Source organism: Melopsittacus undulatus, chromosome 4 (genome assembly GCF_012275295.1).
Source record: "Melopsittacus undulatus isolate bMelUnd1 chromosome 4, bMelUnd1.mat.Z, whole genome shotgun sequence".
Classification (NCBI taxonomy): Eukaryota; Metazoa; Chordata; class Aves; order Psittaciformes; family Psittaculidae; genus Melopsittacus; species Melopsittacus undulatus.
This window is the reverse complement of record NC_047530.1, coordinates 27,867,323-27,885,473: the sequence shown is the minus strand read 5'-3', so window position 1 is coordinate 27,885,473 and position 18,151 is coordinate 27,867,323. Positions and strand designations below refer to the sequence as shown.

At 33.7% G+C, this 18,151-nt stretch overlaps 1 protein-coding gene across 1 annotated transcript in view; it reads left to right on the top strand.

The window, feature by feature from the left end:
* The window catches only part of PPP4R4 (protein phosphatase 4 regulatory subunit 4), a 62,739-nt gene that overhangs the window by 27,728 nt on the left and 16,860 nt on the right, over nucleotides 1–18,151 (top strand). Inside the window, exons 4-11 of the mRNA XM_005149522.3 lie at nucleotides 2,038–2,185; nucleotides 2,833–2,906; nucleotides 5,398–5,504; nucleotides 7,749–7,856; nucleotides 10,667–10,788; nucleotides 13,366–13,488; nucleotides 14,811–14,980; nucleotides 16,254–16,373. Of these exons, the coding sequence (XP_005149579.1) occupies nucleotides 2,038–2,185; nucleotides 2,833–2,906; nucleotides 5,398–5,504; nucleotides 7,749–7,856; nucleotides 10,667–10,788; nucleotides 13,366–13,488; nucleotides 14,811–14,980; nucleotides 16,254–16,373 (972 nt within the window). The remainder of the gene's footprint in view (nucleotides 1–2,037; nucleotides 2,186–2,832; nucleotides 2,907–5,397; nucleotides 5,505–7,748; nucleotides 7,857–10,666; nucleotides 10,789–13,365; nucleotides 13,489–14,810; nucleotides 14,981–16,253; nucleotides 16,374–18,151) is intronic.

The window sequence follows — 18,151 nt, the reverse complement described above, 5'->3', positions numbered from 1 at the left end:
TTCTGTTAAATATGCTTGTCTGAATAAGACAGGAAAAACTTTTTTTCCTCTGGAATGAAAATCAGTGGAGGATCCATGTATGGAAAAATAACATTACTTTCTAAATAAATAAATTTATATTAAGTAAATTTAAGTCACTTGGGTTCAGTGAAATTAGAATGAGACTCATTTGCATATGTGGGACTATACGGTTCTGAGTGCTAGCACCAATGTAGGCAGGTGTGTAAGCAATCTAGACATTTACATTTCAATGTCTCCTGAGGTCCATGAGGAGGCACATCCAGAGAATGTGTTCTCACACATGGTTATCCAGAGTTGTGTGGATCTGTGGAGGAGACTATGTGGAAACTTTATTTGATGGTAAGTAACCCTGTTTGCATTGTGTACAAAGTCAATACATACATAAAATTGAATTCAGCTCCATTACGTTCCAGTCTGCAGTGCTGTCTTAGTATCCACAGTTTGTAAATAGCTCTTTTAATTATTTTTGGTATGGTTTTTTTTGAGCAAGTGTAAAGCAAATTCCCAGGACAGTGTGCACAGGTATTTCAATACCAGAAATATTCAAATTATAAAATCTCTAGGTGTCCTTATTCTTGGCTTTGGCAGTTGTAATAACAACAGAAGAACAAGGGCAGAGTAGGCTGTGGAGATAAAAAGAGGGTGGTTTCCATGGCTATTGAATGCAAATATTTTATAACACTTTGATTAGTAAGCTGTGCAGTGCTGCTTCTTTTATTCATTTGGGAGAACAGGGACGCAGAAAATGCTTTTACAAACATATGTGGCTATACGCTGAAACAGCTGCTGAGAGATAAGTAATGATTCTCTTTGAAATAAGATAATCTAAAAGTTCCAAATTTACACACACAAGCTGGTTGACATTTCAGTAATGAAAACTTGGTTTTGTTTAACTTTGAAGTAAGAGAAGTCTACTGCATTTCTCAGATGTTCTCTGCAAACTATTTTCTCAACAAAATTTATATGTAATACTTAGGTTCATAATGAATGTTTTCTTATTCTGGTATAGGTTCTTTTTTTTATTAAAATATCAGCTTATCTTTGATTTTTGATACAGGATCTGAGAAACCACTGTTCATCTCAGCACTTTTAAAACAGAAACAAACCCACATATATAACATGCTATATAGGAAGTATGGGCTTTAAACTCTTACTAAGTTTGTAATCAATTGTAAATGAATGTAATACTTTAGTAGTACAATAATACAATTTATTTTGCTATGAGTGAGACATGTTTAGACAAGTAAATAAATGCTCACCTAGCCAGTAGGTATGTACATACTTAAAATGAATGCTATGTCATAGATTGCATCCTACAAGCTCTTTGGCATGTGCATAGATCTGAAATTTCCTTGTTGTTTCATTTAAATTTAGTAATATTTTATTCCCTTATTACATTTAACTTCTAAACTGATGCTTTCAAAGACAGCCTGATTAATTATATTCTTATATGGTTAAAGCTAAGTACTTACATGATTTTACTAAGTATACTAGTAAAAGCTGAGTTACGTAGGTAAATATTCTACTACATATTGCTTTATTCTTAAGACTGTGTGTGTATATGTATATATAAATGCACACATTTTTATTTGTGTTCTGTGTCAGTTGGCAAGGGACAAAATATAAATTTCCTTCTGCTAGTTTAGTGTCTCTCACTGGATGGATTAAATATTTTTTAATCCTTTGTTTGAATTTTTTTAAAGTTCATAGCAGAATTGCAATTGTTAGCTTGTCTATTTTTACCTCTCATTTTGTATGGTAGAAAAAACCACGCATATGCATTGTTGAAGCTACAAGTCACAAAAATATTATATTTTATTTTTCTTTAAAGTTTGTGTGAGAGATTTTAGTATCTCCAAGTAATTATGTTTAAGAGAAAATACTTTTACAGCCAATTTTGTAAGTTACCTAGGTTGTTGTATATTCACTCTTAAAACCAAATGTTTAAATTTGAATGTTCTTTCAGTACATTTTTTTTCTGTATGTTCTAAATTGATATAATTTTAAACTATACAGGAGGTGCTGCATGTTGCAGGAGTGGAAATGCAGTTAACAGCTGCTGTTTCATTTTTGACTGTTCTGCAAGAGGAGTTGGTGTCCATTCATACATATTCCCACTCCTTCCTACACATCATTCTCCAACACCTGGAACACAGAGATGCAGGTCAGGGCTGTACAGCTATACTGATGACTGATCACTTCTGCATGTTTTGTTTCCTTAGCGACCGTACAATCCTGTGTAAAGCAGTGAGTGCAATCATGAATGCAAAGATTTTGACTACTAACATACTGATATTTAAATCTAATTCTGATTGAAGCAAACAAAAATCCTTTGCCTGGAGAGATAAAACCCAGTTGATACTGTGCCCAAGCTTCTACTGAAGTACCAGGATTTTGTAGCTGAGAAAATGGAGGATGTTTGAAGTTTCTTTTGTGATGATTAGTTTTACTTAACATCTTTGACACTATGTTGAGAATAGAAAAGAAAAAAAAGGCCTCTTAGAAAACTAGAAAATTTCAGTGGGCATCAGAAAAGAATGTGCTTCTAAATGAGGAAAATAAGTTTTTCAAAACAAAGAGAATAATTATTTTTGCACAGGAATCTAAAAGATATAAGAAATGGGGGCAGAACTTGCTTCTCGCATATTGTACTTCTTAGTTTGAAGTCTAAAATGTGTACTTTGGTGTCTTTTAGATACATAGCTCCTTGAAGAGATGAATGTATAAATAACTAATTCTGTGAAACTGAGGTGTGTTTTGTTATACCCATTATATGTACAACATAACGTATAACCCATTTCATTGTAACAGGTGTCAGCAATGCATGGCTAGAAACTCTTCTTGCTGTAATAGAAGCTTTACCAAAAGAGACTGTCAGACATGAGGTAATAATACTTTTAAGCTTATGCTAGCAATAAATTAATAATATTTTGTAAGATGGTATTTCCCTGCAAATTTAATTCTTGAGTTAAACCTAAAAAGCACCTTTGAGGTAGATTGGTTCAGGGGAGAGGCAAAAGGATATATTAAGTAACAAAATGAGCTAGACTATTTTTTGTTATCTTTCTGTGAGCATTTGAACTCTGGCAACTTAAGTTGGCTCTTCCATACAACTGTAGAATCATAGAATGGTTTGGGTTGGAAGGGACCTTAAAGATCATCTAGCTCCAACCCCCCCTGTGCCTTCATTAAGATTTGTGGAAGTTCTGTGGCTGTGAAAACAGTAATGCTTGTGGAACATACTGGAAGAGAAGAATGTGTTAAAAGGTGAGACAGGAAGGTGATACTAAAAATTTTAATATTCTTCAGCAAACAACACTTTTTACTGTAACACTTCCACTTAGTATTCTCTGTAACATGTTTTCATGTATCCAGTTTTAGTTTACAGGTTAGTATCTCACTCTGTGTCTTCATGAAGAAACTACATTTTGTTTGCTGCTGGACTAAGATTCTGATTTCTGTTAAATGGAACTGAATGCTAAAGATCCATTTCATTGTGTATTTCAGTTGTTTGTTATACACAAAACACCTAATATCCTGGAAGCACTCTTAATTTTTCACTGTGTAACTCAAGAAAGAGGAAGGAAATCTGTCACTAATTCATAGTATCACTTCCCTTTACTCTGATACCAGTTTTGCTCTAAGTATTCATATTTCATTGTTAAATTTAAAAGCTTTGCAGCAGGCATATTTTACTGTGTTTATAATTTTAAACAATATGGAGATTTAAATATATGATTGTGTAGTATAAAAATATTCATTAAAATTAGTGGCTAATTGAAATTCAGTACTGTTTAGAAAATAAACTTCTAAATGGTAAAAAGTTAGGTGGAAAATAAACAAAGGATTAATTATTCTAGTCACCTCCAAAATCTAAATGTAATACAGTTTCACAGATGCCATTTAAAGATGGTAGAGTTTTCCCCCTGATTTGTCTCTAGGAACACATGTATAAGTTTCCTCAAAGATTTGCTTTGGGAAGATCACAGCTGATAAAAGTGTTGACTCAGGAGCTATACAGAAACCTAAATCTGAAAAGAGGCCTTTCATGTTACTTGAATCTTTTCACGTGGCAGGAAGTTGGAACTAGATGATCTTTAAGGCCCATTCCAACCCAAACCATATGTGTTTTTGTATCAGAAAACATGGAATATTCTAGAGGGTTTTTTTTAAGTTTTGATTTTTTGTTTGTTTTTGGGGTGTTTTTTTGCTTTTTTTTTTTTTTTTCGTAAATAAAAACCATAGGACTATCATAGACTCCAAGGATATAAGGAAAGGTGTGTGTCTCAGACCAGGGGTCAGCCTCACCCAGTATCCTGTCTCTGGCAATGACCACTTCATGGGAGAGACTGTGTCTAGGTCAGTGATTGAAGTTAGTATTGCTAGATATGGTGTGTTTACTGTCATAGTTCAAAGACCAAATAAGTACTAAACAGTTTTTAGATAACTAATGGCATGCTTCTTTATGCAGTATTATAGGTAGAAGCATATTTTATGTACTAATTCTAGTTTGAGTCATCTATTTATCCTTACAGTGGTAAGATTCTCTCACCTAAAAATTTCAGCTGGTATTTTAGAATATTGGTGGACTTTCCTGCCCTGTATATTATCCTTTTTTGAAGCTCTGCAAAAGAGACTGAGTGAGGAATTGTGGCAGACAATGAGATACATTTCTGCAATGTTCCTCTTAGCCTGGCACCTGGTTTTCTGTGATTATTTCTGCCCAAAAAATAATATATCTGAAGGCCTTTCTTAGCTTATTTCTGGCACCATAGAGGTGATCCAACAATTGATGGAAGAGCTTCTATAAAGATGCTTTTTTTTCTGCATCTGTATGGAAAGAAAACCTCTTTCCTACAGATCCCCAAAGTATGCATAATCAAGAGGCATTATTGCCTCAAAATTTTACATCAGAGGAAGTGTTTCCTGGGAAAACTTACAGAAAGAACCTCAGAGAGGCTTCCTTTACCTTTCAGTGTGTATTTTCTTTTTTTCTTGTGCAGGAATATATTTATCAACTTTTGTGAAAATTACCAGCTAAAACTTATAAATATTCATATACAACATAGCTTCAAAATAAAGACACAAGTAGATGTAAAACTGTGTCTGTGATGTGAATCATAAACTGCTATTTGGGCCAAGATTTAGATTTAATATGCTATAATTAGCACTGAATATTGAATATGGGTTTCCAATAGGCTATTAAGACATAGTACATAGACATCATTACTGTTAGTGCTGATTAATTCCATGAAAGGGGTAGATGACACTTAGGATATGTTTTTCTAGATGATTTTTTTTTTTTTTTAAAGAGGAATACATTATTTACTGCACACATTTATTCTGTTCATATTTCTTTTTTTTTCTTTCATATAGATCCTGAATCCACTTGTTTCCAAAGCACAGCTTTCTCAAACACTTCAGTCCCGCTTAGTTAGTTGTAAAATCATGGGAAAATTAGCTAACAAATTTGAAGCTCATATGTAAGTAGATTGTACACATATTTTAATTACACAGTATATACCAGTGTTTCTTGGTTAGTGGGCAAAAAATTACTACAAGAAAAGTAGACTTTACTGCAAAAATTAAATGCTTTCTTTTTACAGACCCCTTTATCTGGATATTAATTACTGATAAAAAAATGTTCACTATGTCACTAGCCTATTGAGACTTGGAGATGTTTCTCAGTTATAATTTCAGGTTTTATGTTCTTCCAGAGGTTCAAAAGGGTTAATTTTCATGCCATTCTTCCGTGTTGTTTTTCTTACTAGGGAATAAGCCAAAGAGTTAATTTCTCTGAAATTAGAGGGACAGACAACATCACCTTAGTCTTTCTTGTCATAAAGAGAAGAATCCTGTACCTAACTTTTGATTTGTATAACCAAAATTAACATGTAGGTCCTTTTTTTTATTATTTCTATCCCTAGTTATATGGAGATGTATCAGGATCTGCTATTTTTATCTGATATTACCCAGTTCTTAGATTCAGTGTCTGTGGGGTTCAACAGCGGTGCAGAAGAGGGAAGTAATGACGAAAGTAAATCTGCCCAAAGTAGTTGGCATGATACATTCCTTGGACAGTTTATTCAGCCTTACAGTAGTGACGCCATTTCACCAAACTTGTTTTCTACCCAGGTAGTTGGCCACATGTGATTTTGAATTACAAAAGAAATCCACTGAGGGCTACTAAATGCATAGAAATTACATCTAGCTGAGGATTTCCTCTCTAATAATGATTTTGATTTGCTTTAAAATGCAAAAATTCAGCATAACAAAAAAGGTGATCAATAGGACCATATTTACAAGACATTTACGAATATATTTCTTTAAACTATGATTTTTTTTTCTTCATTAAAAAGAACTGGAAGCAGCCAAAAGGAAGCTGTCTACATCTTCATTTGCTTTGTAGTATATGCTTTTTGGACATACAAAAGTTAATGAGCATGATAAAGTAGTATTTTTTGATAATATAGCCAAAGCCTTCAAACCCAGATAGTAGCACCATTTCTGTACGGAAGCTACATGTTAAGAAGACAGCTGAGAATTTTCTGGGATGTAGTGATTCTCTGGTAAAGTGGTCTGAGTGCATGCAGTTCAGAGAGCTGAAAAGAGATCAGGATCCGCAGGTTTGGAATGTCACAGGTGGAGTAAGATTAATGATGCACTGTTGTTCCCCTAGCAGAGGAGTCTTGCTTGGTATAGTCTCAGGAAATGTACTTGACCTCTGAAGTAGGCAAGGTATAAAATCTACAAGTATATCTTCATGTTCTTCTTCAGAATGGCATAATTTTTCTTCTTAAAATTTATGCTAAAGTTAAAAACTTTTCTTTTGTATTTCACATGACTCCCAAGTTGGTTTTTTTTTTTTAGAGTATTGAAAAAATCCCAATCTTGGAATAGAACATCAGTTTTTCTAGCCTCTGTTCCAACAGCTAGTTAAAAACAAGTCTTTTTTTGGAAGTAGTCCCTACTTCAGAGAATTCTTACAAAGCCAGATTCCCAAGATGTAGAGTTTTTAAAACTTGAGTCCAAATTTTGTTGTAAGAAGTAAATCAATTTTTACTGAAATGAGGGGAGACTGAGCAAGCTGGCTTGAAAATTTCTTGTATGTTTCTTCATATTTCTATAGAGTTTTGCAACAACATAAGTGTTTGGATAGAGATATTTCATGAATACTCATGAAAGCATCTTGGGCAACAAAAAGAAACACAATGGCTGATTCTGCCAAGTTTTACTATGTGTTCTTACTTAAATAGATTCAAAATAGTTATTTTGTATCTGCCATTGAATACTTGGGTCTACTTCTCCATAAATGCACTGCAGCACTGAAGCTTTTAATCTTAAACTCTTTTTCTGTTTTTTTTTTTTTTTCCCCAAAATATCTCCTTGGTGATACATGTATACCAAAGATGAGGTATTAGATACTAACTGGGATTTACACTTCCATTTATATAATAGTTTGTATTCTTGCAGTGGCTGTTCAGAGATTGTACTGAAGATGATTATTAAATGAGGACATCATCTCTAAGCCTACCTACAATTTTTTGTATTTTTTTTTTAAAAAAGATGGAATATGAGCAAATTACAATGACTGTTTCTTTATAGAAATGTATCTGATGTCCACATAATTTTCTTTAGAAATAATATCTGGGTAAAATTTGAGTACTACAGAGTGGAATTTATATATTCTTGTCCTGTAAATTAATAAAAAATATTCACATTTTTAGTATTAAAAGAGACATTCTTCCATTGGTAAAATCACTGTGCCAGGACGCAGAATTTGAAGTTAGAAGTTGCATGTGTCGGCAACTGGAACATATAGCTCAAGCAATAGGGTGAGTATAATTTGTATAACAGCTTCTAAATGCAAAATCTTTCTCTGAAATACTTAATAGTAACCTCAAAAGTCCTTTTAAGATTTCTAACTTAATTCATGTATACTCAGTAATGAATTTGGAGTGTACAGATGTGTTCTTAGGAATTAGTGGTTGGTGCTTCACTCTTTTTCATTTTCAAATTTTTGTTTCTCTGTGATAGTAAAATTGCTGAACTATACAAACAGCTCTTTTTTTGTATATAATGAGTTCATCTACACTTCTTGAAATCATCTCAATTATCCATTGATGTCACTGTGTTTACTTAAAAGTGGAAGAGGATTATGGCAAGTTTAGCAGTTTCTAATAGTTACTGTGCATTTATTTGTGAAAAAATGCTAAATGTGTTTAGTTAGTGAATTTCAGTTCAGTATCAACTTTTACTCTAAGATGGAAGAATTTCAATATTGCACATATAGGAATAGAAAAAGTGTGGAACCTTTAATAAATAGTACATGTTAACTACACACACAGGAGTGGTCTTTGAGTGAACAAATGCATTAAAACTCCAGGTCTCCACCTCTTATTGTGTCAGGAAGAAAAAAAGCAGTAACTTCTCTTACAGACTTAAAGAAATGATCAAGCAAGGTTCCCTGCCCTGTGTTACACAGTGGGAACAGATTAGGTCTTAAGAGTCCCTGTAGCTTTCTAAAAGGTAGATTTATGGCAAATAGAAGGATGAGGCTGAAACTGAAATGTAATTTGAAAGATACTGTAACTATGTACTTTAGCATGTTGGTACTGGTGCTTATGGAAAAGATGCTTTCCTGTGGCTGTGGAATGATATTTTATTTTTTTAAATGGAGAATTATGTTGTGATTTAAATTCTGAGTTATTGAAAAAAAAAAACCCAACAAAATAAGCAAACAAAAACACCAAACCAAACTAAATAAAACCAAACCACCAGAAATTCTTGAAGCAATGTGATTTACCTCTCAGCTGTGGAATACTGCAAAAGTACAGGCAGTGTTTTAGCTTACTCAGATATAGGGAAGGGATATTCATGCCAGGAACTAAACATTACTGCCATATACTTAATTAAACTTTGGTTTGGCAAGCTCATGCAGGATAGTAATTTCTAGATTCCTAGATAAACTTGTCTTTATTGCATGCAAAATAATTTTTTATATGTGCTATAGTCATCTCTTCTGCAAGGTCTTTGACCTGAAAAAGTTCAGAGGATATGAATAATGTGAAATCATAGTATTACTCAATAAAGTTACTCATTCTTATTTTATAAGAAAACCTAGGTTGACGTGGTAAATCATTTTAACATTTTCCATACTGAATGGCTTTGAATTTAAAAGAACTTGTGATTGTAGAAATGAAAGGTAGTATTTGTCAAAATTGTTGATTTGTGAAACTGGAAATTTAACATTCATTTTACTAAATTGAATTACTGAATAATTTGAGATTACATTTCTTTTTACTGAATGCATATATCTTTATATATCTTAAAGTTTACTTTTGTTTAATGGGAGATTAAAGGTGAGTGAAAGAAAGGGTTCTGTTTATCTTCAAGGAGTGAGCTTTTTTTCCCCATAACTACCAAGATCTGAAGGGAGGAATAGTTCTAACTGTCATATTAGCTTGAAGATTTTTGATGCCACCAAAACAGAAATTTCCAGAAACACATTTGCAAAGCATTTATTCCCTCTTCCCCATTTGTTGTCATGTCTGTTCTCATTTCCTCCCACAGCTTAATTTCTGGGTGTGAAAAAAACGATGTATTTGTGCCCTTCTCTCACCTTCCTGGGCCATATGTTCTTCTCTGTCTCAATCACCTTCCTTCTTCTTTTTTTGTTATTGTGCAATCCCATGAGATTTTTTTGGTGTCTTATTTGAGATACCATCTGCATTTCCATGGGAAAAAGGTGGAAATACTGGATATGTCTTCCCAGTTCTAGTAGGGCTGCAAAAGAGATGTCTAATCTCTTAAAGCAGTCAGGAGCTGGTTATAGCTGGGATATGGGAAATTGTGCTGGTTGGTAGCTTCTACAGCAGCTATACTTTTGTTCCAAGGAGCAAATCTCTTTTGAACTGTGTAAATGTTTCTGTGTCAGGAGTATTTCACTCCTCCTTAGTCAACTCTTTCATTAAACTCTGGTTTCTAAGTCAGAGTTTACAGGACAATAATCTGCTGCCAGTGTATAGATTCAGGTTGTCAGGACCATCGCACACAGCAGCAGCCCTAGTAATTACCAATGCAAAAACAGACAAGCAGAACCCTTTCCTTAATACTTTAAAACAAGCCTAAGAGCTAGTGTTTGGACTAGTTTGGAAACCATGTTTTCTCTGAGCAGTAGTTGCTTACTCCTCTGTGAAGAAGGCTCATCCTTGAAGTGTAAGATTTCCAGACATTTCAATCCAGCATGATATTTAATATTTTTTGGCTTTGGATGATCGCATTGAGCAGTTTCTGCCTATTTGATCAGAATATTTTTTTTAATGACAGAGTGAATTAGCTGTATTCCTTTGGTTTTTTTTTTTTTCAGACTGTGTTTTCTCTGATTTGTTTTGAGCTAATTTGAATAATTTTTTAGTGATGAAGTTTTGTATTTTTAATTTGTGTGTTTCTTTGCTTGACAAAGAAAAAGGTCCTGAGATTGCCTAGAGGTTTTTATTTATTTTTTCTTTCTTAACAACTTTTCAATTTTTCATTCTTGACTTCCCCAAAAATACCTAATTTATTATTCCAAGGTAGAATTCTGTTTGGCTGTAGCAGTAGTTTCCTTGTGAGTTTTCTCTTGACTGCTTGCCTCACTTTGCAGGGCAGAACTAACAAAAACTGTTGTGCTTCCTGAGTTAGTAGAACTGGCGAGAGATGAGGGCAGCAGTGTACGCCTTGCAGCTTTTGAGACCTTAGTGAATCTGCTTGATATGTTTGATGCAGGTAAGAATTTAATACCGTCTTACTAGCCCAGTTCTTAATGCTATAATGCATCTTACAAATGTATTTAAATGTTGTGTTTGCATGTTTCAGGCATTTTTCATTTTATTTTGTTTATTGTTTCATCCTTCATGTATTTCATGCCTTGCAGTGCTTTATACATAGTAAGTTTTAAGGAAGGTGATCCAGTTGTCCATGAAATCCATTACCTTATTCCAAGTTTCTATGGTAATATAACTACATGGAATAAGTAAAATTACTGTATAATTGATAGGAATATTGGGTTGTTAGTACTTAGTTAATGGTATCACACACAATATAAAATGCTAGCTCAACAGACGCCATTGCTTGGAGTTAACTTGTTTGCTGGGTTTTTTTGCTGTTAACTATTTTTTGCCTCTTAACTGAAGCAAAGCTAAAACTAATTACGGACTGCAGCCTGCCTTCTGAGCTGAAGAACCCATACTGGGGAAATGATGTGATATTGGTGTGTGTATCAGTAAACCTTTCAGTTTTTAACATCTAGTGTTATACATAAAATACATTTATGAATTTTGGAACAGAAAATATTTCCTTATGTCCCAGAAACTGCAGTGTGCACAACTGATCAGTTTAAGAGGTACTAAGTGTCAGCAGTTACTATTTGAATCCCTTTAAACTTGTGGCTATGTGGTACTGAAAGCTTTCTTTGCAATGAGGTAGTGAGTGTATCTTATAAAGCTTTTTTTTTTTTTTAATTTGAAATAGGAAATGTAAATGCTTGTAATTTTCCCAGTGCTCTGTATCTTTTCTGTGATCAATGTGCTTACTTCATGCTTCTCCAGGTCTGGGGATAAGTGTCTGTATCTTCATGTGAGGAAGGAGAAATTCTTTGTTGTATCCTGTTCTTTTGGCATAGTGGTGGGCTACCGCATGCATGGTTCTCAGGTTCCCATCATAAACTGAGTTCAGCATTGATTGGGACAAACTTTAAGGAGAGATATTGTGACTGCTCCAGTATAGGAGCATTCTGGGTAACCACTGTGCCTTGTCCTCCAATCAACTCAACCGCTCTGTCTAGATTTTCTCAGGGGGAGGTAGAAGACAATATTAGGCAGCTTTTCTGGCTCTGTTTCAGTTGTGTTTTCTGCTGGGTTTTTTTTTTACAACTGGAAATGTACAAAGCAGCAAAGTACATGATAAGTCATTGCTATAGTGTATATGAAAAAATATTTTATATTGTTGATCACTGCTCATTGTTTGCTGCTTTGCCTTTTATACTATTGTTTTCCAAATTCTTCAGTTGTTTATCTTCACTTCTAACTCTATCTTTTGCACCACATTTCCCACTCCCACTCCCATGTTACTGACTCTATTACTCCTTCCAGATACATAAACGAGTAAAAAATATTTACTGTACAGGAACTTGGTGATGGACTACTAAAAAACGTGATTGCATATAAACCATATGGAGAAGTACGTAAAGAAATAAGATAATACAATAAGTGAAGTTTTAGCAGTTGCTGTTAGTAGTATGATAGCAGGTTAATTTTTAAATTACTGAGCCTTTTCATTGATGCTATCAAGTTTGTGCTTCTCTTTGCACCTCTCAGTCTTCACTCCTCCTCCTGCATTCCCCAATTGCTGTAACTGCGGCTTTTAGCCATTGAAAAAGACTTTGAGAAAGCAATCATGGATTATTAATTACAGGTTTGTAATGAATGTGTTCCTAGAATTTAGTTTTGTGCAGTTTCTGGTTTTGTGGCTGAACTAGAAAATTAATATTTTGGAGGTAGATGACCCAAAATTATATCCTAGAGTTTCTTTCCCACAGTATCAAAATATTTCTTTAGGTCAACCTAAATATTTTGTTCAGCCATAATTATGTGCTGAATTTCAGTGTTGCTTTTTGCATTAAAAAAATACTAATCCCTTTAAAACTTTTAATATGTATTTGTATGCAAATGCAAAGGTTTTATTTAAAACAAGTCAAAACACATAACTTTTTTAAAATATTTGCCTGTTCATTTTATAAGGACACAGATTACTTGGACTTTAATTTCTGAATTATTTAATTTCTTTCCTCCATCTTTAATTAATTTGTTTCTCTGTGAATTTATTATTTAGCACAAGATTTTCAACCTCCTCTTCTCAGTAGATTGAAAAAGTTTACTTCTGATGTATTCAGATTTTTATTTTACTGTCATGTTTGGTCTTGATCTCTCTGTATTTCTACTATTGTAGGAAATCTTATTGTAGGAGTATTGCAGTATAGTTTCAGTCACTGTATTCTTGGTGAATGGAGAAGTTAATGACTGTTCATTTATTCTCTGTCTCATCCTTTACTGAGTGATGCCTTTTCCCTAAAATTCAAACAACAAAATAAAACAAGTAAAATTTAGGCCCTGCATTATACTAGTATGTTCATCATTCTCTTCACCTCTTGTTTTCTACCTCCAGTGTGTGTCTGCCAAAAATATTCCTGAAATACTAAATGAGATTTATCATAACTTATTATGGAAGTCCACTCTCTGCTTTTTTTAGATGTCTACAAAAGTCTAACATAAAATTTTTGGTTTTTTTGTTTTTTTTTTTTTTCAGATGATAGGAGTCAAACTGTGCTACCTTTAGTGAAATCGTTCTGTGAAAAATCCTTCAAAGCAGATGAAACGATCCTAGTTTCTTTATCTTTCCATTTAGGGAAACTGTGTAATGGATTATATGGTATGATTTCATTCTTTTTTTTCTTTTATTTTAATCCTAAAAATCATAAAAGATTTGGAGAATTGGAAGCCCTTGGAAAATATCCAGATTTGAATATTTCATATGAAATTATATTTATAAAAGTCTGAAATAATCTATTGCATAAATACTGGATTTTGTGAACTTCCTCTTTGAGTATGCGTTTCTGTATTTAGATTTTTGTGCATGTATGCTCATATAGGGGCAGAGACGGAAACGCAGTGGTTTATATTTATTGGTTTGACTGATTATTTTGATCTCTTTGTGGATATTCTGGGGCTAGTGAGTTGGGTGGCTGAATTTTTGAAACTAGACACATTTGAAAACACGGTGTGATGTTAAATGTGTATAGTTACTTCTGTGATTGAGAACCTTTTTGAGGCACAGTAGAGAGTGTGGCCATTAAGGAACTTCAGGGGAAAAAGAAGATCTAATGGCTTGTGGATTCTTAAATTCAGCTGAGGCCAAATCTTTACTTGTATTTTCTGTGGTTTTCACTTGAGCACAGATCTTTCCTTGGTAATTCTGCTCACCACATACTCTCTACACAGAGCTTACCTGCAGAGGGACAGCACAGAATTACAGTTTTACGTTTTACATTATGATTTTACCCTAGACTATTAAACCCTTTGATCTTTCTCGCATATCTTTATATTGATCCTTCCTGATATGCTAGAGACTATCAAAATGACTGTTGCTTCACAACAAATAACTCAAAAGGGCTGTTGCACAGTGTCAAACTTATTTACAGAAACACAGAGCTAGGACAGTCCATCCTGGTTTTATTGTGTCTTTCCTGTCTTCTTTTCTCTGGGTTTCACTGACCTATTTTCCTCTACTTAAAGTTTCAGTCTTTGTCACAGTTAATTGTACTGAGCCTTTCCTCAATTGTTCTCTTATAACTAATGTACTAATAAAATTAACTGTAACTTTTGAAGAAATTTTTCTATTTGTATTCCAGTTTGTTTGGAGCTTTCTACTTTTATACCTCTGTTATCTGTAGCAAAACGGCCTAAATTTTCGACTGTCTGCAGGCATGCATTGTTCATGTGACTGAGTTCCATAAAGTCCTGAGTATTGCAGAATTACATAAACAGAAATGAAGATTCACTGTCATAGTCAGCTGTCTTTTTTCTCTAATTACTTTTTCTGTATGAAGTGTTGTGGTGATACTCTGGTAGACTTAAGGTGAGGGGAAAAGGAATAAAAATTTATGTATTCAATAGATTTGTAAATAAGACTTGTTTTGGGATGTTATTAACAACATTTGTAATGAGGAAAGTAATTTTTTTTTTTTATTTGAGGCATTTTTACTCCTGAACAACACTTACGGTTTTTTGAATTTTATAAGAAGCTTTCCACACTGGGTTTACAGCAGGAAAATGGACACAATGATAATCAACTACAAGTTCAAACTCTGGAACAGGAAAAGAAGTATATTTTGATCAGGAAGAACTGTGCTTACAATTTTCCTGTAAGTGACATTAATTTATGGTTAAATAATTTGTGTTGTGCATATAGTTTACTAAATAGGGACTGCATGAGTGATAGAGAAGTTATTTTCAAAATGCACATTTTTAGCTAGACTCTAGATCTTCCCTGGAGAGTTCAGGTTAATGGCTCAAAGTAGAGGTTGTCCAAGAGAGTCCAGGAAAGATTCCTTTTACAGAGCCTCAGAAAATTATTGACAAGTTTTGACTGAGCAAGTGTTGATGTTCTGAGAAGTTGCTGGTCTCACTCTCATAAGTTTTCCCCAAACACTTAACACAAACCCTTTGAGAAAATGTCTGTAAAACAGAAGTCCCCGATTTCAAACTGTCAAAGCTAAGTTTTCACATTTGCTGTGTGTCATGACATTGTATGGAGTTAAAGATTGAATGTGAATCGTTAGATTAATATTTCAGTCATGTTCCTGCCTGAATACAGAAAGTCTTTTCAAGTTAAAGTGAGGTCTTTAAAAGTACTACTCATGTTTCTGTAAATTTACTTTGTATTTTGACATTCTGTATTTATAGTAAAAGAAAATATGTTTGTAACAAGACAGTAGACTGTTATTTTTATTCTGCCTTTTAAAGACAAGCACCTTTTATGTAGGTAGACATCTGTTGGTTTATTTGAGCAAAACAAAGGTATGTACACAAAAAAAAACTATGCTGAAATTCAGATGCTTGCTTTGCTGCTTGCTAAAATGTTTGTTGTTTGTGAAGTCTCCAATTGCACCTTCCACTAGTGCATGGAAATGTTAAAAATATTTATAGAACTAAAGTTTTATATCTTGTGGATTTAGTCTATGTCTTGAGAAAAAAAGCCTGAAGCATTTCTGGAAGATATGTAAATCATAGTATCATAGAATAGTTAGGGTTGGGAAGGACCTTAAGATCATCTAGTTCCAACCCCCCTGCCATGGGCAGGGACACCTCACACTAAACCATATCACCCAAGGCTTCATCTAACCTGGCCTTGAACACTGCCAGGGATGGAGCATTCACAACCTCCCTGGGCAACTCATTCCAGTACCTCACCACCCTTACAGTAAAGAATTTCTTCCTTATATCCAGTCTAAACCTCTGCTGTTTAGAGTTTGTCTGGTGCCTGTGTTTTGACACAGCCATCAAAAATGCTACACTCCTTCTTTAAAATCACAACCTGTCACCTCCTATATGTCTTTCTGATTGTAGCTTAATGTTTTGATCTGATAGTGTGGCCCTTTAATTATGCAGTTAATAGAAGACTTTATCTTTCCACAGGCCATGATTGTTTTTGTGGACCCAAAGAATTTCCATTTAGAACTGTATTCTATATTCTTCTGCCTTTGTCATGACCCTGAAGTTCCTGTCAGACATACTATGGCCTTAAGCTTCTATGAAGTAAGTCTACATTGATTTTTTGTTAGTACTTACATGCTTTTACTTTGTTTTCTTTAAGCTTACATTTATGACTGTTTGAGCAAAATAAAAAGACTTGAGAAAACTTGTTGAAAGGATTCAGTTTGTCAAAGTTGTTCAGTCCCTTCTAACCTCTCTATATAGGCCATATACACACATTAGTATAAGTTGCGTAACATTTGGCTAGAGGAACCTACTGTTAGGTGAGCTTTTAAGGATTAAAACCTGGGAGAAGCTTAGAATGATCTAGTACTACAAGCATAAGCAATTGTTGCAATTGCACCATTTGAAGTTTTTCAATGCTACTAGAAAATAATGAGACATTCTGTAGAAAGGCACTTGCCACTTTTGGTCCTGAAAAATTGTTTAGAATGGTGGAGTTTGCTGGTGTATGCTGGTATTCTGTGGAGAATATTTATATGAGTCAAGTCTAAGTTAAATGCTCAATTTAATATGAAACTACTTGGAAATGTATACAGATGTAGAAGAACATGTATTCTTTTTACTCAATTCAGTTTACATAAGTTCCAGTATATTATTTTCATGAAAGTTAAAAATGTACAACTGTGTAGATATTATTAGCTATGTGGGGTGAATTCCAGAAAAGAAAATACACTCCAGATTGTAATGACCTATGTAGGATGATCTTCAAGGTTTTCATAGTATTTTACTGAGAATCCTTGTGTTTCAGTCTTCTAGCTAGCCTTTTATCCCATTTTCTTCCTGGGAAAATTGGTAAGTTAAGAAGCTTGCTGAAACCATTTAAATCACTAATAGAGGCCTAAATGGCTTTATTTCCACCATTATAAGAAAGATGGATATATATCCAGTTCTTGTTACCTATTGATGCTTTGCTTTAGGGAATGATAATCCAAAGTAATTGTTGAAATTATATAATTAGCATCTAGTTCTGCGTAATATTTTGTATTAGATGTATAATACTTTTAAGGGACTGCCTGAATATGAAGAATTTTAGCTCATTTTAAAAACCCTGTAAAACTATACCTTGGTCTGAATGTGCATTTGGTTGTTGATTTAATTTTAACACCATAACTAGGCAACCATATGACAGCCCAAAATGGGTCATTTATGGTATTCATTGCCAGATGAACTTTTTTTTTATATAAATAAACTCCCTGTAGACATTTCCTTAAAGCTTCATCTTGATAAGGAGCAAGCTTTTATTTTCACTTGGCTTATATAAATAAATAAGATCATTAAAAATAATCATCTAAATATTCAGTATGGCAAAAATCTTATTCCTCAAGGCTTTCTCATGTGAAAAGGTTTAAAACTCTTATAACAGTCTGGAGATGGACTGGGGGGTGGTTTTTAGAATTTCATATGTGATTTATGAATCGGAGTCAATAAAACCTTTTTTCAGTTTCAGGACTGAAATGGAGGACTTTGAAAGGTTGGGGAAACTTAAAATCCAGCACAGGCTAAACCAATTTTTATGTTTTACCTTTTGTAAATTATATAATGGTCTGAAATGTTAATTCTCCTAAGGAGGATGATCTACAACATTTGAATATTCCAGAATGATTTTTTCCTAGCCTCACAGTCTTAAATTTTTTTGCTAAATGCGAGAAAGTGTTAAATTTGAAAGCATGTTTGATGGTTAGATAATAGGCCAGTTTCTTGACTCATATTCTTTATATTAGCATATTTTAATGTGATCTGTGGGAAAGCACACAACTTTAGAAGTCTGATACTAAACAATTGCTCTTCATCCCATCTTCATGCTTGCTGTAAAGTAA